This window comes from Pteronotus mesoamericanus, unplaced genomic scaffold (assembly GCF_021234165.1).
Source record: "Pteronotus mesoamericanus isolate MK-2021 breed Mesoamerican mustached bat unplaced genomic scaffold, CSHL_Meso_final scaffold_1186, whole genome shotgun sequence".
Lineage (NCBI taxonomy): Eukaryota > Metazoa > Chordata > Mammalia > Chiroptera > Mormoopidae > Pteronotus > Pteronotus mesoamericanus.
This window is the reverse complement of record NW_026555302.1, coordinates 1,771,127-1,798,891: the sequence shown is the minus strand read 5'-3', so window position 1 is coordinate 1,798,891 and position 27,765 is coordinate 1,771,127. Positions and strand designations below refer to the sequence as shown.

At 46.4% G+C, this 27,765-nt stretch overlaps 1 protein-coding gene across 1 annotated transcript in view; it reads right to left on the bottom strand.

Moving 5' to 3' along the window:
* The window catches only part of CENPF (centromere protein F), a 45,087-nt gene that overhangs the window by 2,560 nt on the left and 14,762 nt on the right, over positions 1-27,765 (bottom strand). Inside the window, exons 7-18 of the mRNA XM_054587512.1 lie at positions 27,221-27,346; positions 25,241-25,369; positions 24,115-24,237; positions 20,475-20,610; positions 16,371-18,565; positions 13,541-15,580; positions 12,173-12,325; positions 10,146-10,322; positions 9,653-9,814; positions 5,209-5,374; positions 3,528-4,034; positions 1,949-2,127 (exon numbers count right to left, since the gene is read on the bottom strand). Of these exons, the coding sequence (XP_054443487.1) occupies positions 1,949-2,127; positions 3,528-4,034; positions 5,209-5,374; positions 9,653-9,814; positions 10,146-10,322; positions 12,173-12,325; positions 13,541-15,580; positions 16,371-18,565; positions 20,475-20,610; positions 24,115-24,237; positions 25,241-25,369; positions 27,221-27,346 (6,093 nt within the window). The remainder of the gene's footprint in view (positions 1-1,948; positions 2,128-3,527; positions 4,035-5,208; positions 5,375-9,652; positions 9,815-10,145; positions 10,323-12,172; positions 12,326-13,540; positions 15,581-16,370; positions 18,566-20,474; positions 20,611-24,114; positions 24,238-25,240; positions 25,370-27,220; positions 27,347-27,765) is intronic.

Below are 27,765 nucleotides of genomic sequence, written 5' to 3'. Positions count from 1 at the left end.
GGCCAACTGCTTTACCGTCAGCTCCTCAAAAAGGAAGAGGGAAGAAAAGACCTGTGAGGGGATCGCATGAGATGATTTCCTAACGCACTTTTAAAACACCTATTTAATATCACAGTCACTTCAGGACAACATCAACAGCTCTGTTCATTAACAAGGATCTGTTGAATGCCAGGCGTTGCATGACGGGGCGACACAGGTAAACTGCCTCTAATCGGGAACCTCACAGAAACTCCTCTTGCAACTCAGAAGGGAGACTTTTGAGCAAGTCATTAGTCCAAAGGGAACTGGCCGGAAACGACGCAGGCAGGGTGCTTACTCCCTGTGTCACCATCTCCTGCTTTCAGAGCCAAATACCGCACTTGATCCCTGTCAGGGGGAGAGCAGCAGAGAGCTCTCGGCGTGGACTGCGCAGGAAGGGCAGCTCCCAGTCGCCCACCTCTGGAGATGGCCCGGCCTCCTCCAGCACCGAAGCCTGACTCCTGGGTGGCAGGTCAGGGGTCATCTGATGCTTCCCAGCTCTGGGGAACCTTCGACGCCGCGCTCTTCAGAAGCTCTCGATGCTCTTTGGGAAAGAAGCTGTTTCAATCGTCACGGGAACGTCAGGAGCTGCCCCAGGACACTCTCCCCAGGGTCATGTTGTTACCAGCCACCAAAAGTTAAATTTAAAAGGAAGGGAAGAAGGGACGATGGAAGGTAGGAGGGAATTGATGAGGGAGGAGAAAACATTGCTCAGAATGGTACAATATTCCTAATACAAGTAATGCACAGTTGACTTTGATGAGTGAATGGAAATTTCTGAACTTTCTCCTCACCCCAGGATTGAAAAGAATGTTATTGTAACCTCAGTTATGGACAAACTTACTACTACTAGGTATAAATTCCTTAATACTTAAACCTCTTATACATCAACAAACAAGTTGGCAAATATGCCCTTGTTTTGATTCAGCTAATCACCAATTTCACTGTAGTTTGTCACCAAAATCCTAAACACCTGCTCACTTAAGAATGATTGCATCATATGAATATGTGTCATGACACTTTCAAAGCTTCATCCGCCAGTTCAAGTTGCTTCGATGCCATACAACAACTCCAGCCAGCGAAACGTCTCAAAAGCTTCACAATTCTTGAAGCTGTTCTGGCAACTTGAAACAACATTCCTGTGAGCCCCAGTTAGCAAAACACTGAGAGGAAACCAAGGCTGCGGCACCAAGAGAGAGAGAAGGCAATAACCCTGCACGTTAAATGCCTGAGTCTTCCTTTCCTCTTCCTTTTATGATTCACCTTACAGTGAGAGTTCAATAAAGTGATCAAGTAAAATGGGAACGTTCAACACAAGGCATACACACCGTGGATCAAGATGGCAGCTGCAGGTGGTGGATCTCATGACAGTAATGCTACAAAGACTCGCCGAGCAAATATTCTCTAGGTGTTAAACATTTGCCGGGCTGTGCGCGAGGCACACAGGCATCACCGAGGGCCTCGCCCACAACAAGCAAAAGAGCGAAATCCATAAACAGCTCCCCACTTTCGACACCTCGTGAAACGAGTGCTTTCTGTACAAAGGAAAGCACTGAGGAAGAGTGAAGAATGGGCATCGGGGTGAGAGGAAAAAGGACAGAACATCCACCACCAAGGCCAAAACAAAACCATGTCTTCCACTCCTTCAAAGTTAATGCCGGAACTTCCTTCCAAGGCCTCTGAGTTCAATCTCACGGGGCCATTTCCCATCAAACTGTGTACGTGGCCTGCTGGGACAAGGGCAAGACTGCAGCAGGATCACGTACCGTGGAGCCTCAGGGCTGCTCACCGCGGACCGCTCTGTCCCTCGTGGAGAGGAAGGACAGACGTTCAGTAGCCCCCGCGGCAGGGGCCTGGTGTCACACCCTCCTCCCGAGAACCCTGTCATCGCCTGGCTTTCTAGCAGCAGACACTTGTTCACAGGACGTACCTTCTGTGACCTGCTGCCACCAGCTGTTGGTTTGGACATCTCAGCCTGGTTTTCTTTGTGAAGATTTGGGAGAAATGGTGGTAACTTCTGGGCTGCAAGGCGAGGGCTCGTCCTTGTTGCCATGGTGGTTCTTCTCAGGATAAAGGGGCTTGTCTTTCCCGTTGGGATATCAGCAAACCCTAATGACAAAAGAGCTGCCTGTCAACAATGCTAGGTCTTTTTCTATATATAATAAACACAACGTACATTAGGCCAAATTTAAACACTGGAAAGTCCAAAAATGCTTTCTCCTGGCCACAGCGGACAGGATGAACTGCACAGTCACCCTGGGACCTGCCAAACTGAAGAAATAACTAAAAGGCGTTCCCTTACTATAAACATTAAAACACCACAATTAGAAAAGAAGGGGAAAATAATATCAGACAGGAAAAATTTTCCTGCTTCTCTATGAAGATGTTTTAAATTGTTATTTTCTAAGATCTGAAGAACCTCCAATAAATTTGGATGGGGGGAGTCAAATGCAAAAATAAAAAAAAAAATGAACATAAAAAAGAAAATAAAAGCCAGCTCTTGTTTACAGGGGGAAAATGTATAATGAGAACAACTCCTTGAGGTGACCCCTCCCACGCGGAGACTTGCAGGGGCCCAGACCTGACCTCGCTACCACTGATCTGTTTCACCCTCTGTATCCACCACCTCCTTCCAGAGAAGGGACTAACGGCACTCATCGTGACCAAGAGGACAAAGTTAATGCAAAGGACGCTAAAAGACGGGGTCTCACACATAATTCAGAGCAGAATTAATGGCTAACTAAATCAATATTTGGTTTGTTTTTGTTTTTAACCCTTTAACGAGAAATAAAACACAGTAATGAGAAAGACACAGCTCACTATTTGGAGTCTAGATGTCCTAAGGGCTAGATTACTCAGGATAGTGATTCTCAAACCATCTATGACAGAGAATCAGTTTTGGTCAGTTTTTGGTGGGTGCAGGGATGGGAAGATTTTGAATATGCTATGGAACAGTACTTTTGTATAACACAGTAAGAATTAATCAACAGAGAAATATTGTGTGCTTGGATTTTCAGACAGTGTTGTATTGCTGTGAAAATTTTAAGCTATTACTGTTGAATTCTGTACTTTTACTGGGAGTGCGGGGGTTCATGAATCAGTAACAACTGTTCCTGGTCTCTGGGGTTTCAAAAAAAAGGGGTTTGTGGCTTCAGCTGGGGGGCCGCATCATCGGACCCCTCCTCCAGCTCACCTCCTGCCTGGGTCACATGTTACTGCTCACAGGATGTCCCAGATTTGGGGATTTGTCAGCACAGGAATATCAAATTCAAAGCAGGTTTGTAACAGTCATTTTGCAAATTTACTAACACTTTTTGTAGTGTGACTTGATTGACTAGATCCTATTCAGTCTCACATGACAGAAAGGAAAATATGTATCTTAAAAGATGAATGTTAATTCATACAATTGTATAATAACCTAAAATGCAATGCTTCTGTCTTTTGCATGTGAAGTTCCATGTGGACTTTCAAAAGAACACAGATGACTTTGTTTTAAAATTATTCCGCACCTTTCTTTACAACTTCTGGAAGTCCCTCAGGCTCAAACTCAGTGGATTCCGCATCCTCAGCAGGGGGGACAGCACTTTGGACCACCTTCTGGCTTGGTTTTGGAAACATGTCTGGTGTGGAGGGTGAGGTTCCTCCCTTGTTCTCCCGAATCCCACTAGACCTTTGCCTTTTGCCTGAAGCTTTACGTTGGCCGGATGATACCTTCTTTTCAGGAACACAAGGGACTGGAGGTGACTTTTCCATAACATAAGGCACTGGAGGTGACTCTTGGTCTACTGACTTGAGCCCGGGAGAAATTGGGACAGGAGGTGCAGATTGTTGTGTGCTCAGACGAGCAACTTGCGTCTCCAGCATCTCTTTGGCTCTCTCCAGCTTCTCGTGGCTTATGAGCAGAGAGCAGTACTTATCCAAGTATTCGTCTGCCTCCTTGTTTTTTACTTCAAGGGCCTCTTTCAGTTCTTTCACCTCAGTCATCAGTTCATCGACATGAGCATCCACAACAGCACCTGTCAAAAATCACACCATGACACTTGACACTCCGTTAGTTGACAGTGGACATCAGAAAGCAGAAAACCTTAACCTTGTTTTTTAATTGTTTTTTGGTAGAAGTGGAGGAGTTATATCTCTGCATGTTCTTATACTTCTAACAACCCTTGCCTGGGTGGAATCTTAGGGTAAATACTCTAAAAGATTATGTAAGCCTTATGAGGACACCTTCAATAAAATGCACCCAAAGCTCAAATTTGTGCTGCCGCTAACCCATAAAATGTTCTTGCAGGTGTGCCTAGGAGAGCAATGGATCACTTTGGCACAGCCCCTACATTCCCTGTCCATTCTTCCCACTGCCCAGGAACATGCGGCATAAGGCGGTCAAGGATATGATGTCTCCTCCGTTGAATCGCTTTGGGAGGCAGATGGGGACCAGTGACCAGGCAGGTCCCAGAAAGCTCTGGAAACCATTGGCAAGCAACGGAGGGTCCGAGGGACAAAAGGTTAGGGGGCGATAGGGGTGGGAGTCCCAGTCAACCTTTAGCTGCCGTGCTTGGCGGGAAACCCATTAGAAAAACTCCTGGCAGCCCCGCAGCTCTGAGGACTCTTCTCCTCAGGAAAGACACTGAACCACCCTGCTGAGCTCTGGTCCACAAGAGCCACCCACGCAACGCGTACCATTACCTCTCCACACAGGAAGGAGGATTCCACTCGGGCATGAGTGAAGGCAAGGGGTCCTTTCTTTTTTATTTTATCTCCACACCCAAAAAGAAAGCTCTCGACCCCGACCACCCTCCCAGGGAGTTGACCCACGAGCATGCGCCAAGGACAACCAGAACCACCTGTCCGTAAACTGGCAGTGCCAGCTCAGATCCATCTCTGCCCGAGATGCGGGGCCAAGGTCAATGGACATCACGGGCACAGTGCTTCCTGCAGTGGCCCACTCGCACACAGCACTGCCAGAGTTTTTGTACGTTTTCTAGAACACAAGATGTGATTGCTGCCTTTCAGAATGCAGGCTTCCTTCGGAATCCTGTGAATGACCCCATGCGGAGCACACAATTCAGCAACTAGAAAATGGACAGCTGCTGAGATGTAGCCCGCGGGACCAGAGCAGAGTGCTCAGATACTGCTTGCCCACACAGTGGCCTTCGTTAGCTTGGGCTCACGGCCGGGGCCCGCTCTCCCCACCTGATTTCTGCTTCTCTTGCGCAGCTTCTTCCAGGTGACACAGTTCTTTTTGGAGCAGTGCTTTCTCCTCTTCCAGCAACTTATGACGTCTGAGCAATGACTTGATTTCCCCTTGGGCACTTTCCTTTTCCTTCTTCAGCTGATTTATATATGTTTGACTGTCCATCTACAAAACAAAAACTTGAATTTATAACCTTTCATTTTTGTTTTTAATAAGGACATAGAAATAATCATTATGTTCCTTTGCTGGTGTGTCTCAGTGTGTTGAACGCTAACCTGCAAACCAAAATGTTGCCAGTTAGAGTCCTGGTTGGGGCACATGCCTAGGTTGCTGGCCATGTTCCTGCTCGGGGCTGCGTGAGAGACAACAGATTGATGTTCTTCCGGTGTCACCCATCAATGTTTCTCTCCCTCTCACCCTTGCTTCCCATCTCTCTAACGAAATAAATATAATTTTTAAAAATTTTAAAGAAAAAATAAAACATAAAAAAATCATCATGAGATATAATTACAAATAATATATTTTATATTTAAGAATTGTTATGTTCAAATAGGAATTTCTGGTGGAAGTCACTAGGAATCAGTGTTTCAAAAGTTCTCCAGTTGGAGGACTTCTGGTCAGATGGAGGCGTAGGCAGTTACACTTTGCCTCCTTGCACAACTAAATGAAGGACAACAACTAATTTAAAGACAAAGAATAACTGGAACTACCAGAAAATCAAACTGTTTAGAAGTCGAACAACCAAGGCGTTAAAGAAGAAACATTCATTCACACTGGTAGGAGGAGTGGAGACGGACAGCCAGGTTGGAGACAATGAGCATCAAGGCTGTTGTTGGAACACTGGGCTGGAGAGGCAGCAGCTGGTGGACTCAGTGGTCCCACATTTGCATGCAGATAAACTGGGAGGAACAGTTGGGGAGCAAGACAGACCACACCGACCAGGGATCGGCTGGAGGAAAAACTCCCTGCCTCACAGGAGAGTCCGTTGGAGAGATCCACAGGGTCCTAGAATGTACAGAAACCAATCCACCCATCTGGGAATTAGCACCAAAGAGTCCAATGTACTTGTGGCCAGTGGGGGAAGTGACTGGAAGTGGGACAACAGCCAAGTAAGCAACATTGTTCCCTCTTGGACTCTTCCCCTACATATAGCGTCACAATGCAGGGACATACGTTGCCCCCGCCCTGGCGAATACCTAAGACTCTGCCCCTACCAAAGTAACAGGCACAATGAAACAAAGAAATATGGCCCAAATGAATGTACAGATCAAAGCTCCAAAAATAAAACTAAGCAATGAGGAGACACCCAACCTATCAGATGCAGAGTTCAAAACACTGGCAGTCAGGATGCTCACTGAATTGGTTGAATATGGTCACAAAATAAAGGCAAAAATGAAAGCTATGCAAAGTGAAATAAAGGAAAACCTACAGGGAACCAATAGTGAAGGGAAGGAAACCACAACTCGAATCAACATTTTGGAGCATAAAGAAGAGAGACATTCAACCAGAACAGAATGAAGAAACAAGAATTCAGAAAACGAGGAGAGGCTTAGGAACCTCTGGGACAACCTTAAATGTTCCAACATCCGAATCATAGGGGTGCCAGAAGGAGAAGAGAAAGAGCAAGAAATTGAAAACTTATTTGGAAAAAATAATGAAAGAGAACTTCCGCAATCTGGCCAAGGAAATAGACTTCTAGGAGATCCAGGAAGCTCAAAGAGTCCCAAAGAAGTTGGACCCAAAGAAGCACACACCAAGGTCCATCATAATTACATTATCCAAGATTAAAGATAAGGAGAAATATTCAAAGCAGCAAGAGAAAAGGAGGCAGTCATCTACAGCGGGAATTCCTAGAAAACTATCAGCTGATTTCTCAAAAGAAACCTTGCAGGCAAGGAGGGGCTGGTGAGAAGTATTCAAAGTCATGAAAGGCAAGGACCTTTCCAAGAGTACATCCAAGATTACACTATCCAGCAAAGCTGTCATTTAGAATGGAAGGGCAGATAAAGTGCTTCCCAGATAAGGTAAAGTTAAAGGAGTTCATCATCAACAAGACTTTATTACATGAAATGTTAAAGAGACTTATCTAAGAAAAAAAGAAGATCAAAAACTATAAACAGTAAAATGACAACAAACTCACATCAACAAATGAAGGGGAAAAAAGCAAACTAAGCAAACAAGTAGAATAGGAACAGAATCAGAACAATGGCAATCACATGGAGTGTTATCATTGGGGTGGGGACAGGCACAGAATAGGGGAAAAGGTACAGAGAATAAGAAGCATAAATGGTAGGTACTAAATACATGGGGAGTTTAAGAATAGTGTACGAAATGGAGAAGCCAAGGAACTTTTATGTATGATCCATGGCTATGAACTGGGGAGGCGGGGAGTGCTGGTGGGAGTGAGGGTACAAGGTGGAGGGGAATAAAGGGGAGAAAAATTGGGAGAATTGTAGTAGCATAATCAATAAAATATATTTAAAAAATTAAATTAAAAATAAGAATTATTATGTTCACACTAAAACATCTAATTAAGAATAAAACAAAACACCTTTTCTATGCAGTTACCTAAGTATCCCTGGTGGACATGGGTTATGTGACTCCCCTCTTAGCATGCACAAGCACAGAGCATAGTTCCTCAATCAGTGTCATCTCTGTGCCTGTGTTTATCCAGAAGAAATCGCAACCCTGGGGGGTGGGCGTGGGAGTCCATGGACGTATTCTTCATGGGTCAAACATTCTGAGAATTAAGTTCCCATTGGTAATCTCGTGCCGATACAAAATTTCAATACTTCAGATGCCATTTATTTTAGTCACACTAGGTGAAGGCTAAACCATGTTATGGCTCACAAGACAAATTTAAATTTTATAAGCAGCTCAACGAGGAAGTCAATAGAATGGTGGGAGAATTGTGACATTGTGAACTACTCAGAGATGAAAATTCCTGCTTCCTTAACCAAAGAAAAAGCTCTGCAAATGATTGAGAGGCAAATTTGACCTGATACAAAGGTATTTACAGTCTGTATTTACCCTATTGGTGGGATATTCACGTATTTTGCTACAGAAATATGAATTGGTATGAAGTATTTCCCCAGATCCTGTTAGGATATTATATAATATGTGGCATATGCACTGTATTATGCAGTATCTAAAGATGCAGAATTCTAATACAGTTAAGCTCTAAGAGATTCTGGTAGGAGATCAGGAATATTTAAAAGCACAACAAACTATTAAAAAAGAAAGAAAGAAAGAAAGAACCTGAGCACTACATTCATGTTGCTGGTGATTTCATCCTTTGTCTATTTCATCTTGAAATTAGCAATGTTGCAATAAATCTGCACTTCTGAAATTTTTTCTTTCTGATTTCAACCACAATGGGATTAGAGATGAACTAATTCAATTTCAAGAATGTTTACCAAGTATACCTCATTAAAATGAGATGTGATCTGAATAGCCCCAACAATGCACTGTTTTGGACGTGGTATGAATAGAAACAGACATTCCCCACAGTAAAACTGTCAAAAAATAAAAAGGCACAAAATGTGTAAAAAAGTAGACATGAAGCTACTTCTTTCTACTATTATACCTAATATCTCCCACGTAACAGAACATCATTGATTATTCATGTTATTCTGAATTTTATGAGCTTGTATTTTTTGGGTGTATTTCCTTGCTCTTGTAATTGCAGAAGAGAAATAAACCAAAGAAGTTTATACCTTGCTTTTTGTTTGAATATATTTAATGTACAATGCATATCAAAATTCTAAACACATAAATCATCTTTTACTAAAGACCTTTACTGGAAGATACTTGTTTGGCGGGTTCATGATCACCCATTGTGGATGGTTGTCACTTTGGGAAAGGTCTCCGTAGGACTCTAAACTGCCTCCCTTTCCAAGTACAATGACTAAAGCACCTTCTCCAGTCTCAGATTCCTGAAGCCAGGGTTCACCCCCTTTTTCTCTTGAACAGAAACACTTTATCATCCCTCTGTGGACAGGAAGGGGAGAGTTAACAAATACACCTGCCACGGGACTGACCCATGGTCTGCCACACATGGACCTTCCCGGGAGCCGGAGGAGAGTGGGTTTGGTGATGGCAGTGAACGTGGAGGCCCATCAGCTAAGACTTTGGAATGACCCCGCCCCCAGTATCTACAGCCCCAGGGCCTGCCCTCATCTGGGACTGGTTTTGTCTGCACGTCCACCTCGAGAGAAGTCTTGAACACCCTCTAGCTGGAGCATTTCCTGAGCACTGAAGACCATTCTAGCCATGAGACTGTAGGCCACCCGCTGATTTCTCCAAGGAGCTCAGCAGAGAATTCACAACAGGTATCATTCATCACTTTTTCATGATAATTAAATCTCGGAAATCAATACCAGTACATCCACACTTATTCTGCACCAACCGTTCCAAGTATGAAATTATGACAAGGAAACAGACCTTGGTTTGTAGCAATTCCTTTAAAAGCTCAGCGTTTTCATTCAAAGACTCCGTGAGTTGTTCTTTACTGGACGTGAAGAGGTCTATCTCCACCTTCTGGGAGCGGAGACATTCTTCTGCAGAAGTCAGTTTCTCTCTATACGTTTGGATTTCCAGCGCATGCTAGGGCAGAAAAAGGCTACTTCAGCAAAACAAACCAAGGACAAAACTGCTCTTCCAAGGACTGTTTCAAAGGCACTCTGCAACGCAGCTACTTTGCTCCTCCAGGACGGAAATGTATGTGGAAACATTCAGTTATCAAAGGACACATGTGCAGGCAATTGGGGAAGACAGAGTGAAGCTAACTTGAAGGCAGGCACCCTCCTTACACCTTACAGCATAATAATAATGCAGAACTTGGACCCCCTTGATAAAGAAAACAAAAAAAGAAGCCTTGTTACCGTGGGCAACACACAGTCTCCAGCTCCCCCAGGAACCAAAATGCACTTTTCACCTCTTGGTTGGTATCCAGAAGCAAAGTGTGATGTTTCTTTTCGGCTTCCTGAAGCTGTTGCTGAGAAGCAGCTATTTCTTCTCTCGTTTTCTCTTCCTTCTCCATCTGCTCTTGCTGTATGCGATCCAAGCTCCTTCTCAAGTCACTCTTTTCTAGCAGCAATTCCTTCACTTGACCCTGAGGAGAAAAGTCATGCAATCATGGGACAATCACGAAGCACCTTGATCTATACCTTTAGGAAACACCACACGCCGGTGGGGAAAAGGACTTGACGGTCAAGACAAAAACCTCTGCAGAGCAGGGCAATACACCGTAGCCACATGTTCCCCTGAACTGCACCTTCGCCTCCAGTGACAACTACCTCGGTTCTGGCCCAGCCACCCGCAAGGTCACATCCAGGCGACCGCAAAATCTCTGACCTCACTTCACCGGAACCACTCTGGGACTCCAGACTCCTGGGCTACCACGCCGGATTATCCAAGTGTTTCCACTGCCAGAATTCCTTGACCTCACCACCGGCACCACCGTTCCAACGCCCTTCACACTCGAGCCCCTCCACAGTTTGGCTCTCTCTTCCTGCACCGGCTTTAGAGCACTTCCCGGTGCATGATTATTTTGTGTTTCCTATCTAAGGAGGATTATTTCGTGGTCCCGACTGCATGCCTACACTGGAAGCTACAGGACTACAGGAGCCACATGAGAGCCACGATTCCACATTCAACCCCCTCAACCTACTAGTGCTTAGTATTGACAAAAGGAAAAACTAAATGAAGACAGTCATTGCAAGCTAACATGCTTCAACATAGAAACTGAGGCTCAACATTTAGCTTGTCTTTTGAGTAGAGCCTGAAAATCAAGTACAGATGACAGGAGACTTGGGACCGTCCCAAGCTGCTCACTATCGAAGCATATTTCTGTAGATGATAGGCGCAAATGTATCATCACTACAAACTCCTTCCACATGGCATGGCCAAAATCCCCACTTCAGTCAATGGCTGAGATGGAAGGCCCAGCCTTTACATTGTCTTCAATAGTGATTTGAGAGACACAGAGAAAAACATCATGTTGCAGATTCCCCTTCCACGTCCTCATTGGGTTTTCCTTCCATGTGCCCTGACCTGGGATCGAACCCCACGGTCTGGGCCTATCGAGACTGCCTAATCAACTGAGCTACCTGGCTGGGGTAAAGGCCAAAATGTTTCCGGTTTCCTCAGCTAAAATACAGTATTTAAAGAAAAGCACAAATCTCCACAACTTCTCATACAGGGTGTTACAAAAATCACTTCAACGTCCTGGGCTGCTTCTGCGTCATGGTCACACCTCTCTCCGCCAGCCTTCGCTAAGGCTTCCTCACAGGGGAAGCTGCATGAGGACTGGAGGCACACAGGGAGGTTTCCCATCGGACCGGGTGTGGCAAACAGGTCTCGCTGCCCTGGGTAGCTCTGCGAGCCCGGGGCAGCTCCCGCAACTCAGGGCTGAGAGGGCAGAGGAGCGGCAGGGGAAGGGAATCGGCACAGCCTGCTACGGGCACAGCGGCGGGGAGTGGAGGCCCAAAGGCTGCACACCGGCCACATTAACCCTGCTCTGAAAGGGCGCCCAAGGCTGCCCTCGCTCTACACCCTCCTGCCCCTTTCTTTCTCTCACTTTCTCAGCTCTGAGCACGATCAGGGCATCTGCCTCTCCCAACATTCTGCCTTGGAATCGGCGGCAGGCTGGGAGAGCAGCCCATCCAATGCTGCGGGAGATCGATTTCTGAGGGGAGCTCACGGAGGACAGGGGCCTCGTCTGGGGAAAAAAGGTCTGGGCTCCAAGGCAGCACTGCTCCTGTGTTTGGAGGCGCCTCCGCGCTCCTTCCGGGCCCAGCACTGCGCTGGCTGGGGAACACCACTGCCTGTCGCCTCCTCACACAAGCGCACACTGGTTCTTTTCAAAAGCTCGACAGCATCCCCTGCCTGACACAAGGTCTTCCAGAAACAAACAGGGAGAGTGTGCACACTCAGTTACCAGTCTGTCACAGGGAGACTCACTTCACTCCGCTTCAGTGCTTCCAACATTCCGTTCAGTTCTTTGCTCAGCGTATGTTTCTCTCCACTGAATTCTGCTTTCAGGTCCGTCATCTTCTGGGTCATCTCGTGCACTTCGCGCTGCAGCTCTGTTTCCCTCAAAGTCAAAACGTTTACCTGAAATGGGATCTTTCATTAGAACCTGCTTTTGGTGGCCTGCGTTGACCAAATCAATCCATCCCGTACCGCAGTTGTGACGTCATGTCAGGCTTCAGGAACAATGTGGAACGCGACTGATCCTCCCTTGGCTAATCTCTCAACTAATGTGCCAAATCCCACTCGGGAGCTTACCGTTTCTTGGGAGCAAAGACTTCACAAGGGACAGCAATCAGGGAAGGAATGACAAGGAAAGGTGCTCTTACTGAGGGTCAAAACCCCTCATAAAGGCATTCATTTCCATTCAACAGAAACGTCAGAGAATAGCGTACAAGGCAGCATCTTAGATTTTCATTATTTCTTGGATCTCTGCTAACCCTCAATGTCATAATGACCCGCAAGAAACGTGGCTAGTATGAGGTAGATCCAACTGACACTCTGCTGCTTGCATCTACTCCTTGCCATTGAAACAGTGGCGTGCAGCTTTCCTAATCATCACCACAACCGCTGTCTCTTGCCAGCCATCCGCACCCTTGAAATGCTTGGGAAACTGGGTGCTGACTCATTGCATTTTTCCTTGCACACCTGTTTTCCTTTCACATTTGTCCCACAAAAGTGTGATCGTGTGAGCCTCTTGATGGTGGATCCTCCCTCTCACTGTGAGCTAACAAAATGGAGGGGGGAGTAGGGGGTGGTGGGAAGGTACACAAGAGGGGGACTGAAAGCACAAAATTCCCGAGACACACACTACGGGCCTTTCCGGTTCTCTTGGTGACACTTACATCACCATCTTTAATTGTTCTTTCTTCTCAAAGTCATAAAGGCGGGACAAGGACAAAGGGGATGCCTTCTGATCCTGACTAGTATCTCTTCTACTCTCTATCGCAGTGGTTCTCCCCTGGGCAGGGGGAGGCTACCATTCTGACGCGCTATGGGAAACGGAAGCAGAATGAGAACTGGGAACTGTGCAGAAACCAGAGCTTCTCCCCGGTCCACATGCCACTTCGACAGTTTGGGCCTGTCCACGAAAGAGTGCCACGCCCATGTGCACCAAAGCCAAGAAAGGGTCATTACGACTGCAGGCAACTCAACCTCCCCAAGCTCAGGATCTCACAGACCCTCAAGCCTTGACAAAGTTTGGTCCAAGACGCAAATGCTGTCCAGAAGGAAATGCAACTCACCCACTGGCTTCCCTTGTTCATGAAAACATATGCAAATGTAGAAAAAGCCACTTACTTTTTCAACAAAGGATACTTTTTCCATTTTTATCAATTCCAGCTCTTTCTCCAGGTGTGTGTAAGAATTCTGTAGCACGTTGTAGTTGTCCTGCAAAGTGTCATTTTTGGACTGCAGCCTTTGGATCTTCTGTTCCTGTTCTGCCTTTTGTTTCTTCAGAACGTGGAGCTCTCCTTCTAGCTGGGACAGCTTAGAGACAAGCTGCTCTTGTTCTTGGATTTGATATTTCAATGCCCTGATTTCTTCTTCCCTTTCCTGGAGTTTCTGCCTGCCATCTTCTACTTCTTGAATGAGGCCATTCACAGAAGACTGCAAAATAATATAATTACTTTGGGTCTGGTCAAGGCCTTGCGGCAGCTGAATCTTCTCATGTTCAAGATAAGGTATTTGACCAGTCTCAGAACTTTGTCCTGTGGCCTTCCAGGGCCCTTGGTCATTACACAAGGCTGGTAGTTTCTCCTTCATCTGTTCAAATAGCGTTTGAAGCCGCTCCTCGACAATTTTAGATTCTTCTTTCAGCCAAATGTTTTCTTTCTGTTTTTCTTGCAATTGATTTTCAAATGAAGACTTTAATATTTCTAATTCAGATAATTGCTCTTGGTCCGTCTGTAATTTTTTTCTCAGATTTTCTTTTTCGGACCTTATGTTGACAAGATCTTTTTCCAGATCCTCTATTTTTGCTTTTAGCTTCTCCAGCTCTGCTTTGGAGTCCTCTGCCTCCTGAGTTGCATGTTCATGTTTCTTTTCTGACTCCTTTAGTTCTTTTTCAAGGGCCTCGACTGTCTGCCCCAGCAAAGAGGCTTGCTGTTTACTTTCCTGCAGTTCTCCTAAGATTTGGATCTGCTGCATTCCTGCCTCGTCCACCCAGACTTTCAGCTTCTGTATGTTGGTTTTCAGCTGCTGCACTCCCTGCATTGGGAAGCCCAGGCTCTGTTCTGGGACCATCCCGGTTTCTGGGTTATCACACAAGGCTGCCACCTCCTTGTTAAGCTCTTCCAATTCTCTTTCAAGCATTTCTACTGTAGCTTTAGATTCTTCTCGCATCTGCATTTTCTCTTGCTCCTTTTCTTCTAATAGGTTTTTACATGAAGAAAGTAATGCATCCAATTCAGACATCTGATCCTCTTTTTCTTGAAGCTGCTTGGTTCGATTTTCTTTTTCGGATCTTATCATGACAAGGTCCGATTCTAAGGCTTTCAGGGATTCGGTCATTGATTCTATTTGTGTTTTTAGGGTCTCCACCTCTGCTTTGGAATTCTCAGCATCAAGAATCACTATCTCTTGGTTTTCTTCTGCCATCTGCAATGCTCTTTCAAGATTCTCCACTTTATCCTGAAGCAAATCGTTCTTATGCTCACTTTCTTTCAGTTTCTCCAAGACATGGACCTGCTTCCTCTCGTCGGCCTCGATGCGGACCCTCAGTTTCTCAATGCCATTTCTCAGCTGATGCACCTCATCTTGCGTTGAGCTCAACCTCACAGCGACCTCGCCTTTTTCCATTACTGCAGCCTCCAAGGATTTAGTGGCAGTCAGCTTTTCCTGCTCCAATTCATGTAACTTGTTCCACAGGCTTTCAGATTCCCTCACAAGCAACTCTTTCTCATTATTCAACTGTCTGATTTGGTTTTCTAGCTCGTTTTTGCCCAAAGACAGGGCGTGTGAGTCCTTTTCCAAACGCTGCAGCTGCTCCTGGAGGTAGGCTTTCTCTTTTAAAAGCTCACTTACGTCAGAGGACAAAGTCTGAAGGAGCTGTCTCTTGCCCTTCACCTCAGTTTCCACAATGTCAGAGTGATACGGACACTCTCCTTGATGAAACTCCAGCTCTTCTATTTTCTCCTTCATCTTTTTAGACATCAGATCCAGTTCCTTCTTTTCTTTTGACAAAGTATCTACTTCTGAATGAAGCCAGCTTCTCCCATTTATGACTACAATTCGGTCACAAAGCGAATGAATGTCCCTCTTTGGTGTTCTCTCCTTCCTTTCCGTAGTACCTTCTTCTGATCCGTTTGTATCACAGCTCTCACTTCCACCCTGAAGAGCCTGTAGTTGTAACAGAGAATGAGAATGCATTTTATTTTTCAGGAAGAATCAGAAAAGATTAAATAACCTTCATTATTGCTTTATAGAAACTGGCTTCTTGCCTCTGCTAAACACATCACTACCAATGACATATTTCCTACCACACTCTCCCCATTGCATCCAATCACAACATGAAACACACAGTCAGGAGGTATCCTCTCTGGGCAAGGCACTGGAGGTGTCTATCCTGAGACAAACCCTCCGCTGTGTCATCATCTACCCTGGCATACACTGCAATTTCAAATTCTTGTTCTCACTAGCAATAGTCCGTGAAGCCTAAGTGGAAAGGTTTTCTTTCTGATTATCAAACACGAGGCTAAGCGAGTCCACAGAGAATGCTCATCTTCTTCCACAAGAGAAGGCGGTGAGGTGTCATTGACCCCCTTTAGCCCAAAGACTGAAGCCTGCGCTTACTATCTCTTTCTTAGGTAAACCACGTGTCTGGATGTCACCTCCTGTTGTCTGAAAAACAGGGACTACATGGGTGCTGTGACCACTCCTGCTCCCTACTCAACCCCTGCCATCTCCATCACACAAAGGCGGACAGAGGGAAGGAAGTGACACCCCCCCCCCGCCCCCCACTCTCCCGCATCGCTCGTTGAGATGCTGGACTAGAAGGGCGAGGGCCTCAGTAACTAAAACCTAAACATGTTTGAAGTTAGATTCGATATGGATTTCCATCCAACACACATTTGATGACTGACTACTGGACACGTACTTAGAGAAATAGCATGTGCACCTCTGGACTTACGTCTTCAGCATCGGTGCCCAGCACGGTCCAGGCACTTAAGTCCAGACATTGGGGCTCAAGTGGCGCGACTCCCAGCTCCGGCGACAGGTGTTCCGTCGGTTCCTCTTCTGCTGCCAACGGGGACTCTCTCCCTACCGTCAGGCCTGCTGGCATCTGTGGACACTGTTCGATTTCTGACACATGCTGCTCCCTCAGGCAGTCAAGTTCTTTCCTTTCAGAGCTTCCGAACTGTCCGGGTTCTTCCATGGCCTTCTCTTCCATCATCTCCTGACTTCCCACGGTCTCTCCCGGCTCCTTGAGGGACTGCTGGCACCCCTCACACAGGATCTCCAGTTCTTCAACACTCTTCTCCGGGACTGGCGGCATGGCTTCCGGGGGCAGACCCTCTTCCTGCGGACCGCAGCGCGACGCCTCCTCGACGTCAGACTGCTGTGCACAAACGTCCCCTTGTACACCCTTCAGAAGAGATGTTTCTCCTATCTCTTCCAAAAGACCTTTCCAGAATGACAATTCACCCAGACTTGGAGGACTAGGGCTGTCAGCCACACAAGACAATGACATGAGCAACGAATGCCCATCTGAGGGTTCCATCTTCCCCTCCTTAACCAGGTCACCTTGAGAGCTTCTAAGTTTCATTGACAAGACCGAATTTTCAGCCTTTAATATGCCAACATAGGACTGTAGCTCTGACATCTTAGTTCTCATTTGGCTGTGTTGATCATGTAAAAGTTTGTGTTCCCTTTGTAAACATGAGAATTTGTCCTGCAATTCAGCAAAGCACATTTGAACTTCTTTGTGCGACAATGTCAAATGCTCGTAAAAGTTTCCATCACCCAAAGAATTTAAGAACACAGATGTCTCTATACTTTGTTGTTCACCAGGCTCACCTTCTGGCACCTCTTCTACTAACTCATCTTGGCAATGGCTGTGTTCATTATTTAATATTTTAACTGCATCAAGTAGTTTCTTGAAATCGTCTGTCATTTTACTAGTTGCTGTGATACGTTCTGATCTCGAGTCATTCAGCTCAGACATTGATTCAAACTTTTCAACACGCAGCGTTTCACACATTGTCTCTAGCTCATGCAGCTTGTCTATTGCTCTCTGTAGAGCACGCTGGAACCGCGTATCGTCATTTTCACTTGTTGACAGCATGTAAAACTCAGGCAGAGGCTTTCCCTCTGTATCTGTTTCACAGTCTTTAAGACCACTAACATCTCCTGACTGAGTGCCCTCCTGCCCATTTCCAGATTCCAATTCTGTTCTCATTGTCTGTAACTCAAGCTGTAGACATTGTAAAAGGGCTGAATTTTCTGGACTTTGGTCTGCTCCTACGTGGCCGCCGCCCCTTTCTGAAGGCATGCTTCCTTGTTCTCCAACTACATCTACAAAGGAATTTCTCACTTCAGACTGCTCCTCAGAAGTCAGAAGACGTCTGCCACGAGCTTCCCTCGTCACCAAAGGATCACCAGGTTTTAGCAGATCCCTGAGACTCTCATATTCAGAGTGCAAGTCTTGGTAACGCTGGTCTTTGTCCGTTATTTCTCTTGACAGTAACTGAAGCTTCTGCTTTAGATCTTCAACTTGCTCCATAAGTTCAGAAACTTTCAAACACATATTTTCTGTTTCCTTCTTATGTTTCTGATCTGACAGGTTGGCTTTCTGCTGCAGTTCTACATAAGCTTGTTTCTGTGTCTCCACCTCCACTGTCTGGCTATCGATGACACTGTGAAGGTTTCTCACCTCCGCACTAAGGTTTTCTCTTTCCATCTCCAATGTGCTTACTCTCTCCTTGTATTCATTGCTTTGTATTTCTTGTGTCTTACGGCAAGTTTCCAGTTGACTGATTTTACTCTGCAGGTTTTCATGTTCTGATTCCATCTGCTTTATGAGTTGTTCATTTTCACTTTTCCAGTGAGAAAATAGAGTTTTCTCTTCTGTCAGTTCTTCAAACTCTTTCTTTTTTAACTCCAAAGCACTTGATAAAGCTTCAGACTCTCTTTTTGTTTTGCTTAACTTTTCACTCAGTTGTTCAATGTGGTGTTCCCTTTTCTTCAAAAGGTCCTGAGAACAATCACGCTGCTTTTCCAGATCAGCCAAAGCAAGCTTCAGTTTCTCTACAGTCAAGGAATTCTCTTGCTGATTTATTTTTTCTTGGAGATCTCTTAACATGCTTTCCTGAGATGCATTCTTAGCTGTTCAAAAGAAAAAATACCAAGCACTGTCAGTGTTTTTAATATTTATTTTATAAGAATTCTGAACTGAAAACCAAACTCTACACAAACCAACAATCTCTCAGCCCTGTAAAAACTGGCATTGCTGTCCAGCTACCTCCTGAAAGTGGATCACCTGACAGTCATTGAGGCTTCTTTAAAGACAGTGAGAAACATGGTACTTCTGGGAGGGGTGGGGGGAAGGCAATGCATTTGTTCATCTTCTTCCTAAGCCCCTTAAAAAAGTGTTATTATATAAAACCAAGGGGTTATTTTCCTAACCACTTGAAACTTTTCCTTCTGCCACATATATGGGGACAGGAATGGTCATTTTCTTATGCTTCACGGATGGTGTGTGTTTTACAAACTGAAGGCGAGACCCTCCGCCAGCACAAAGGTCATGACTCACTTCACTGCGTGTAATACTTGCTTCATTGCACTGGTTGGGACTGAACCTGCCCTACCTCTGAGGTATGCCTGAAATTTCACCTCTTTTCAAAGACCTATTCTAAGAGAGAAAACTGTGACAAAAGCAGCACTGAAATGGAAATACCTACTTCACTATGGAGTAATTCTGATTTCCCACAAGAAATATCACTGTTCTGCCATTTCAGCCAGAATCCATTGGACTAAGGACAACAGAGGAAAAGATGACTTACGGCAGTAACTCTCGACGCCCCTCTACGAGGAGTGCCGAGGAGCAACGTAACCCACATCCCAGCCCCTCACCGTGAAACCGGTGTCTATGGCTCCAAGAATCACCTGGCAGCGTTTTCAAACTCCGTTACCACCTTGTTCTCTGCCCAACAACACACCTGTACCCTCAGCCCCACCCGCTTGACAATCGCCTCAATGCTTTCATTCAGCAGCGATGGGAAGCCTTCCAACTCCCCACATCGATTGAGGGAGAACACAAGCTGAGGATCTCAAGCACATGACAAGGGCAGCATGAATGCCAAATGCAGGGGGCACAATCAGTGGCAACCACCTCCTGTTGTGAACCCGCTCATCTCGGTCTCCCTACCGAGGGGTGGCCCTCCACAGGGTGGCTCTCCACAGGCCCCGGGGCTATCGGTCAGCACGGCTCACGAGTGCCTCAGACCATCACCCCGGTGACCAACGCTGGAACACGCCCCAGCTGTTCCCTTCTCTTAGCGCCTTCTGTCATGGAAGACTGACAGTGCTCCCTACTGCGGTCGAATCCCTGAAAGCCGTCTGGGGAAGGAGGGAATTGCAAAAAGGAAATGGTCGCACAGGAGCATCGCACATACTTCCACCATCCACGGGGAAGGTTAGGAGAAACCCTGGATGTGCACACGCCCGAGGGGAGAAATATCCACGTGACCAGAAGAGCTGTGGGGCACAGAGAAAAGGGTGACTCACGGTGGACTCCTTGGCTGTGTGGAGCATAAGAGTAAGGAAATCAAAGCACCCAGTGCAGTCAGTCCTCCAACACCCACGGGGGCGAAGGGCTGGGACAACATGCGCTGCATCCCAGGGCTTTCCCTGCTAAGCTCATCACCGAGGAGGGGAGCTGCCCGAGTGGAGCCAATCAACGCACTGGAGCCAAACAACAGTCCTCTGGGGTGAGAGCCAGCGCCGACAATTGACAGTTGTGTGGAAAACCTTTACCCTTCTCATTTCAAAATGCTGAAAACCAGGCATTTGTGGGTGCTCTGTGTTCCAGTTTATTTAAAAAAAAAAAAAAAAAAAAAAGTCCAATTATCACTCCGGAAACTAAAAAGTGGAAGAGAGAAAAGTTTCTCCACACCAACTGCAGACATCCTCCTGGGAGACTATGTGGAAAAATTCAAACTTTCTAATGTCATCCACCCTCCCACATGGGAACGTGAGCTTAGGAAATCATCGCAAGACACCCGATTTTACCTACCCCTCATTTCCTCAGCAACATTCTGGCTCTGACTCAAATCCCGCTTGCTCTTCTTCAGTTCTTCCTGTAGGTGGCAGACTTCTCTGGCTCTTTGCTCAGACTGACTCCTGAGGAAGCTGTTTTCTTTCTTCATTTCCTGAAGCACACACACATTGCTTGGTTATAATCCAAACCAATGCTCTGGCAAACTAGGACTGCTGTCTCCCTAAGAGTAGCCAATGGAATTGATGGTATATCTCACGGTTGGCAATATTCACACTTCCCCTTGGAGTGTTTTCGACAATTAGACCTTCTTACTTAAACCAAGTGATTTTATGAATAGACATTAAAACAAAAGCATGTTCCAAAATCTGATGATAATCCTTATACTTCAAGAAATCTATTTATTGAACTTTCTGTTTGTCGCTAAGCTTGTTCAAGAGTTCGCTCACAGGGAAAATCCTGCTTAAATGATCCCTAAGGAGGTGAGCTCCAAGTTCTTAACACACGTCAACCATCAACTCTATCTTTGCAAAGATCTTGGGTACTAAGGAACCAAAAAAATTTCACAAGATAAATTTTTACCTCACACAGTAAATCTGTCTTAAGGTTCCCTCTTACAGGGATGTCCTTAGGAGTACATCACCTTGCACAAGTGTTTATCAAAAAATCGACAAGGAGCCATGAGCTGCAATGGGCATTATAAAAGATGTCATACAAGTCAGGCAGAGTCTCTGCCCTCTGGAGAGTGGGATACCATCACTTAGTAACACGCGGATGTGCTAACGACCAGAGGGCCAGCTTGCGATGGGGAGCAGGGCTGGACCACACAAGGAAGAATTCCTTCTACGTGGAGGCATCCGAGCATTGACAGGCAAAACGGACTCTCTGGGTCCCCGCTCAAAGGAAGCACCCATGCGCCGAGATGCCAAGAGACTAGCAGAGACGCAGGTGCATCCCCACAGTATTACCCAGGGAGACGTGTATGTTTTTTGGAATCTTAAAACCACGTAATGCTTGTATGCCGAATGAAAGTGCTCTTGTGTATTAACCACATAGGACACAAAATATCATCAATCCTCTATTTCCTCAACCTGTTTCCCAACCTTCAACCATGTTATATAGCACGTAATTCTATCCACTTACATGAGGTACCACCTGATGGAACACAGAGGATGGGCTTTTACGGACAGAGCTAAGGGCCTCACATCCTTGGTGCTGGGCGAGGGGGCTTCATTAGGCTCAGTATAAAAAACCTGCATTTCAAAAATTACTCCTGGGAGAAGCAGGGGGAAACTTTTCACCTTAAATAAGCAATTAAGACCTGGCCTCCAAAACCCCACTGCACCGTCAGAACACAGGCGGCCCTGGCGCCGCTCCGTTGGAAGCTGCCTTCGGCCATCAGTCCGCCTGCTGCCAGCAGATGGGGACCGAGGCAGCAAAGCCCAATTCAAGATGGGGGAGAATCGGCCCAGCAGAACGTGCTGGAAAACGTCCTGGCAGATGCTCTGCCCAGGCATATGTGCTCATTTCATCACCCAGAGAAGACAGAGCCCACTGCACTTAAACGCCCGACTCGGTCGTACTCTGGCCTCCCTCCCCTGCTGGCAAACGAGGACATCGGTCAGACAGACGGGTCGCTCCAACTGATCCCACGACTGACAGGTTGACAGTCACATGAGTGTCTTGCAGACAGTGGCGTTCGAGTCTGCAAAGAGAGATCATGAAGATACAATGATCTGACTGGCTTTAACGAGCATCATTAAATCACAGACACTACAGACTCCTGTTTGCTCTTCAAACTCAGGAAAATCAGCATGACATGAGAGCGCAGGTGGGAGCAGAACAACACCGTCGAGCACTTGAACGAGTGCTCGTTCAATGCAATGGGGTAGCATTAGTATCACCTCCCAAAATCTAACAGCAGCCAGCCCTGTGCGATCAGCGCTAACACTTGTTCAGTGAGCACGTCAGAGAGTGACTGGAATTCAACCTCCTGGTGTGACTTAGCATTCTTACTTTGCAGCCTATACAATACTTTTTCTAAAAGAATCAAATCCAAGGGCATCTACATTGGGATAGGACAAGAGAACTGAGAAGGCACCGTGTGCAAAGCTGTGGGTACCCCAGAGCGGCAGGGTAAACTTATGTTTATGTGTCTGCTGGTTTCCATCCACCTCTGTCTGAAACTAGGGACACTTGCATGACTAGGCAAGGCGGTTAAATGGAAAGATTTCCATGTCTTTCTCTATTCTGGCATTAGCTCCGTAAATCCTTGTTTCGAGCGAAGAAATATTCAGCCAGTCCTGGGACCCAGCAAGCTTCTAATGCTACAGCTATGACCAACTCAAGAATTTTAAAAGGCCAGCATTCAGAAAAAGAACATCTAAAAATGGAGCTCTAGGCTGCCATCCATCAGCAATTCTGTGAGACCACGTCGACTTAAGACTTGCCTGGGTAGCTCATTATCAACAATGGGTTAAGCATACAAGGATACATTCTCCTAGGCATCTCTTGCATCCTGACATTATTTTCAAAATCGGGCACAAGCCTCGAAAAACACAAAAATCCCTATAACCAGAAGCCAGCATTAGAGCTTAGCCAGCTATTCCACCCAGATGAACTTTGGTTTATGAGTAGCAAGGGAGGAATCCTTTCCTAGGGCCGGAGAAAAGAAATTTCAGTTCCCGTGTCCTATTTCACGATCCCATCCATGAGTGAAGCTTAAAATGTCCTCTGCTGGGGCCAAGTGTATACTGTGAACAAGGGACACAGGCAAAGGATATGTTTTTCCCTTCCACTCATCCTTCTTGCATGTCAGACCAAGCTCCTTAGAGGACCTGGTATAATATACAGCCCTGTGTTCAGGAAGGTCCCCAAGCTAGCGATGCCCGATCTTGGCTGACCAACGATGGTACGTGATGGCTCAACCCCAGTTTTCCAGGGCTGGCAGCTGACGTGGGACGAGCAGTTTGATCTAAACCTTCCATTCACTTTCATATGAAATGGTAACTTTACCCTCTTCTGGGCCATTAAATCATACTGCCACCACTGATAATTTCTCATCATGAGCTGCATATCAGTTTTAAAACACAAACAAGGAAAATTTCATTACAACTGTCACACTATTTCACCATCCAAAACCTATCAGCGTGCTAACTTGTTCGTACTTATTCATAATTAGAGACAGAAAGAGAATCTAAAACCTCTTCATCTGACATTATGTTTGCTCATTTCAATCACTGACTTTCCACCAGGTTTTCAAATCTGAGGACTCCTAAGTCAACCCTGGGAAAGGGACTGAAATTAAACCCCCAGCCCCTACTTTCTTTCCATTTAGAAAATCCCTTGTTTCCTTACATTCTTCCATCTCCCAGGTGGTCTAAAAGAACCTTTCAAACAAAGAGTAGGGTCTGTTCTTCATTCTAGTCATATTTTCCTATCAGTGCTATGAATGCTAATTATATCACAACAGAAAGTGAAAGAAAAAAGCACTGTGTTCTACGTCACTGGTGACACACAAAACACTTTGGACGTAATTCCAGGAAAATAAATAGAAAATGATATGATCGTGACAAGCTCCTGAAAAACAGTGTAGAGATTCCCTGTCACTGCGTCCTGAACAGAAGCTGACGGACGCTCGGCTCTGCTCCTCACTTACCTCACAGCTCCTCCTCAGCTCCTCTTCCCTGGTCTGACTCGCCTGCAACGCCTGTTCGGTTCGGCCGAAATTTTGTTTACACCCTTCCAATTTTTTTTCTAGCTGCTGCTTTCCTGATGAGACCTACAAAGAGAAATATAAGGCCAAACTTAGTTTTCTGTTCTCTACTTTTTAAATAACCACGTCTTCTTCACTAATGGTAAAGTCACTGCATTAAAGAACTGATGCCCTCAGGGTGGGTTGAGACTCCCACTCCAACAGACATGGGGCGCGGGCACAGGGCTCTCAGTACAGGGACATGCTGTGACTGGCACATTGAAAGCCTCCCTCTGGCCGCTGGTTATAAAGAGACTGAGGAAGAAGTGCGGAGCATGGAAACAGTCAGGAGGCAAGGCCAGTAACCCAGGTGGGAGACGCCGCGGTCGTGACCCAACACAGCCATAGATGTGGTGATAAGTAGAGACATTCAATATAAAACACAGACAGACTTAAAGTCACCTGTGTTCTTAGCAGGGAGGTATGTAGCACATGAAGAGTTTCTGCGGTGGCTGATGACACTGTCCTGACAAGAGCAATGGTTGTGAGAGCGGGCCTGATACTCATCTTCCATTAAATGTTTACTTTAAATAGATTGTGTTTTAACAAAGAGTTTAAATGTGCTCTGTGTAATGTACACACACATACCCACTCACCCATGCAGAGAAATATACATGTGCACACACATATACATCAATACACTTACATGAACGGGCCTGTCAATAAATAAAGGTAGAGTAGGCAGAGTCTTAACGACTACCTTTGAGGCACAAGAGAATGAGAGTTGAAGAGGACAGGGAGTCTTTGGCCTGAGCCACGTGAAGACCGGAAAGGGTGTTGCTGGGATGGGAAAGGCCAAGGAAGGAGCGGGTCTGAACAAACGGCTGCCGTGGCGGGACTAAGGCCAGACGGTGAGTCGCCTGCTGGAAACGCCCAGAGGAGACGTCAGGCACGCGCCCAGAGTCTCGGGTTCAGCACAGAAGGCCCACACGCAGACAGGAGCGGGGAGTCTTCACTGTGGGGGGGGACGTCAAGGGACAGAACACACATGTGCAGGGAAGCGCAGAGGGGGTGCAGGGAGGGCGCCTACCTCCTCCAGCTGCGCCTGCAGGGCGCCCAGAGCGGCCCTGACCCGCTGCAGCTCCTCCGAGAGCTTGCCTTTCGCCTGCGCACTCTCTCGCTCCAGGCTTTGGAAGGCGCGCTCTTGTCGGGAGAGCTCCTGGAAAGCAAAAGTCACACGTCTCCCACTGATGAGGGCTCACAGGCGGATGCCAGGGTGACACGGACGTCCCACGGATTAGGCCATGACGGAGGCGGCCACAACCGGGAGCCCAGCGGACCACCCACGCGCAGAGAAACAGCATCAGCCTGAGTCCAGGCGCCAGACGTCAACTCCCCCTCTCCCACGGCCAGGGAAGGGGTCCGCCCTTTGACCGCATCCCCACTCTTCAATCGGTCCTCTCTCTTCCGAGGATCCAGGGCCCAAGGAGAACACAGCTGACCTGCCACCGTCACCATTCACCCGCCACATCGAATGCACTCCAAAGGGGAGTCAAAGGGCAAATACCAGACACCACTTAGGACTGAGAACGATACAAAGTGTATGTCACCTATCAACCTGGACAATCGCATACGGATACCGCAGTACCATCTGCACTCGCTTTCCTTTACGTGCATGTGTGCTTGTGAGTCTTCCGTGGCTGTGTTTTGGTTTTCTACCAACCTACTGCTACGCCACGTACTGACAGCTGTGCTACCACTCCTAATTTGGGCTGGGGACAGTGCTTTCTCCAAGGGACTCTCGCGTACTAAAAGACAGTGACCGGCAGTCCTGGCCACTAGCCACTAAATGCTCGTAGTCCCCCAGTCCGCTGGCACACTTCCGACAAGAAAAAATGTCCCTCGATATTGCTAAATAATCCCTGGAAAGAAAACAAAATCACCCCCACTTGCTCTGGCCAGACTGACTCAGTAGGTTGGAGCAATGTCCCGTGAACCCAAGGGTCACTGGTTCGATTCCCAGAAGGGGCGTGCGCCTGGGTTACGGGATCGGTGCCAGGTCAGGGCACATGCGAGAAGCCACCAATCACCCACAATTCTTTCCGACATCGATGATTCTCTCTCCTCTCTCTGTCTCTCCCCCCTTTCCCCATGCCCTCTGTCTAAATCAATGGTGTGTCCTCAGATGAGGGGGAAAAACAAATCACCCTTGGTTGAAAACCACCCTTCTAGACTCAAAAACCCATGGTCTTAAGTCGCCCCTTTCACTCAGGAAATAGCACAATGCCTGGAACCTTATTTGCTCCAGATAAAATAGCTACCATATTGAAATACTTATTTTACCAGGGAATCACTCTGTCACTTATATAAGTGTCTAACTGCTAAGCTGTACACCTGACACTAATAGAATAGTAAATGTCAACCAGAATTAAAACAAAATTAATTAAAAGAAAATTTAAGTGCACGATCAGTTACAATCCTCCAGGAGGCAGAGCCGCTTCCTTCTGGTCCTTCTCGGCATCTTGACCATGCTTTGTAAGGACATCCGGTGAGAGACACAGCAAAGGCACAGACGGCCGAATGGATATGCGAGGCTTCGCCAGACCAAGAGGAGGCCCAATCTGAGGCGCTCCCATTGGAAGTTCGGAGACCTTGCCCCGCCCGACACGCTCTCAGGCCGGCTCACCTCGCTGGCCGCCCTAACCTGTCTGCCGGCGTCTTTCCCCACTTCCTTCAACTACTCTTCTCCTGGAGTGGCCAAGCCACAGGCTTTCAAGCCAGACAGACATTGGGAAACAATTTCCTTCACAACAGGAGGGCATCTGAGCAAACATGGGACCTTTTCCCTCTCAGAACAATAATCGCAAACTAATCAGGACACAGGGCTCAAAGGGAACACACGGGCTGCTGGGTCCCTCCTCCAATCAAAAGTAGGAAGGAAAACACAGAGACCTTCTCCTCACATAGCCTTTTCCTAGTAAAACTTCCCAAATGATGACACGCGGCTCCTTGTTTCAAATGAGGACACTGGGACGCCTCAGACAAACCCACGTCGATCCATGCACCTTACCTCTTGAAATGCCTTCTCTTTTACCTTCAGTTTCTCTTCCAGAGAACATCTGATACTGTCGGCATTCTGTCGCTGACAGCTCAAATCTTCACTCAGTTTTTTCAGTTTTTCTTCCAGGACACCACACTAACAACAAAGAAAAATGTGCATTACAAGACAAACTTGGTCGAGGAAAGAAGTAATATTTGCAGCATGAGAGAAATTAGTCCCAAGTTCTGGTTCAAGTTTAGCATTCTGTTCTGACATTTCTATTTCATAAAAACCTGGGTTTAAAACTATTAACCATATAGGAAAAATACAGTAATTATTTTAGTACAGATAAAATTTATGTTTGGGACATACCAGAAAGAATGTAAAGGCTTAGATCATTCAAATACTCCCTAATTGGCAGTATTAAAAAAACAAAAAAAAAAATCGGTGTGTCTGAATAAAGATTCATCTAATATTTGCCTGTAATAGGTTAGGGTAAAATGCAGTGATGTTGACTTGTGTAATTTGGAGGCTCTAAAATAATAATTGGGTCTCCTTCCTCTCGAGGGCTCGTG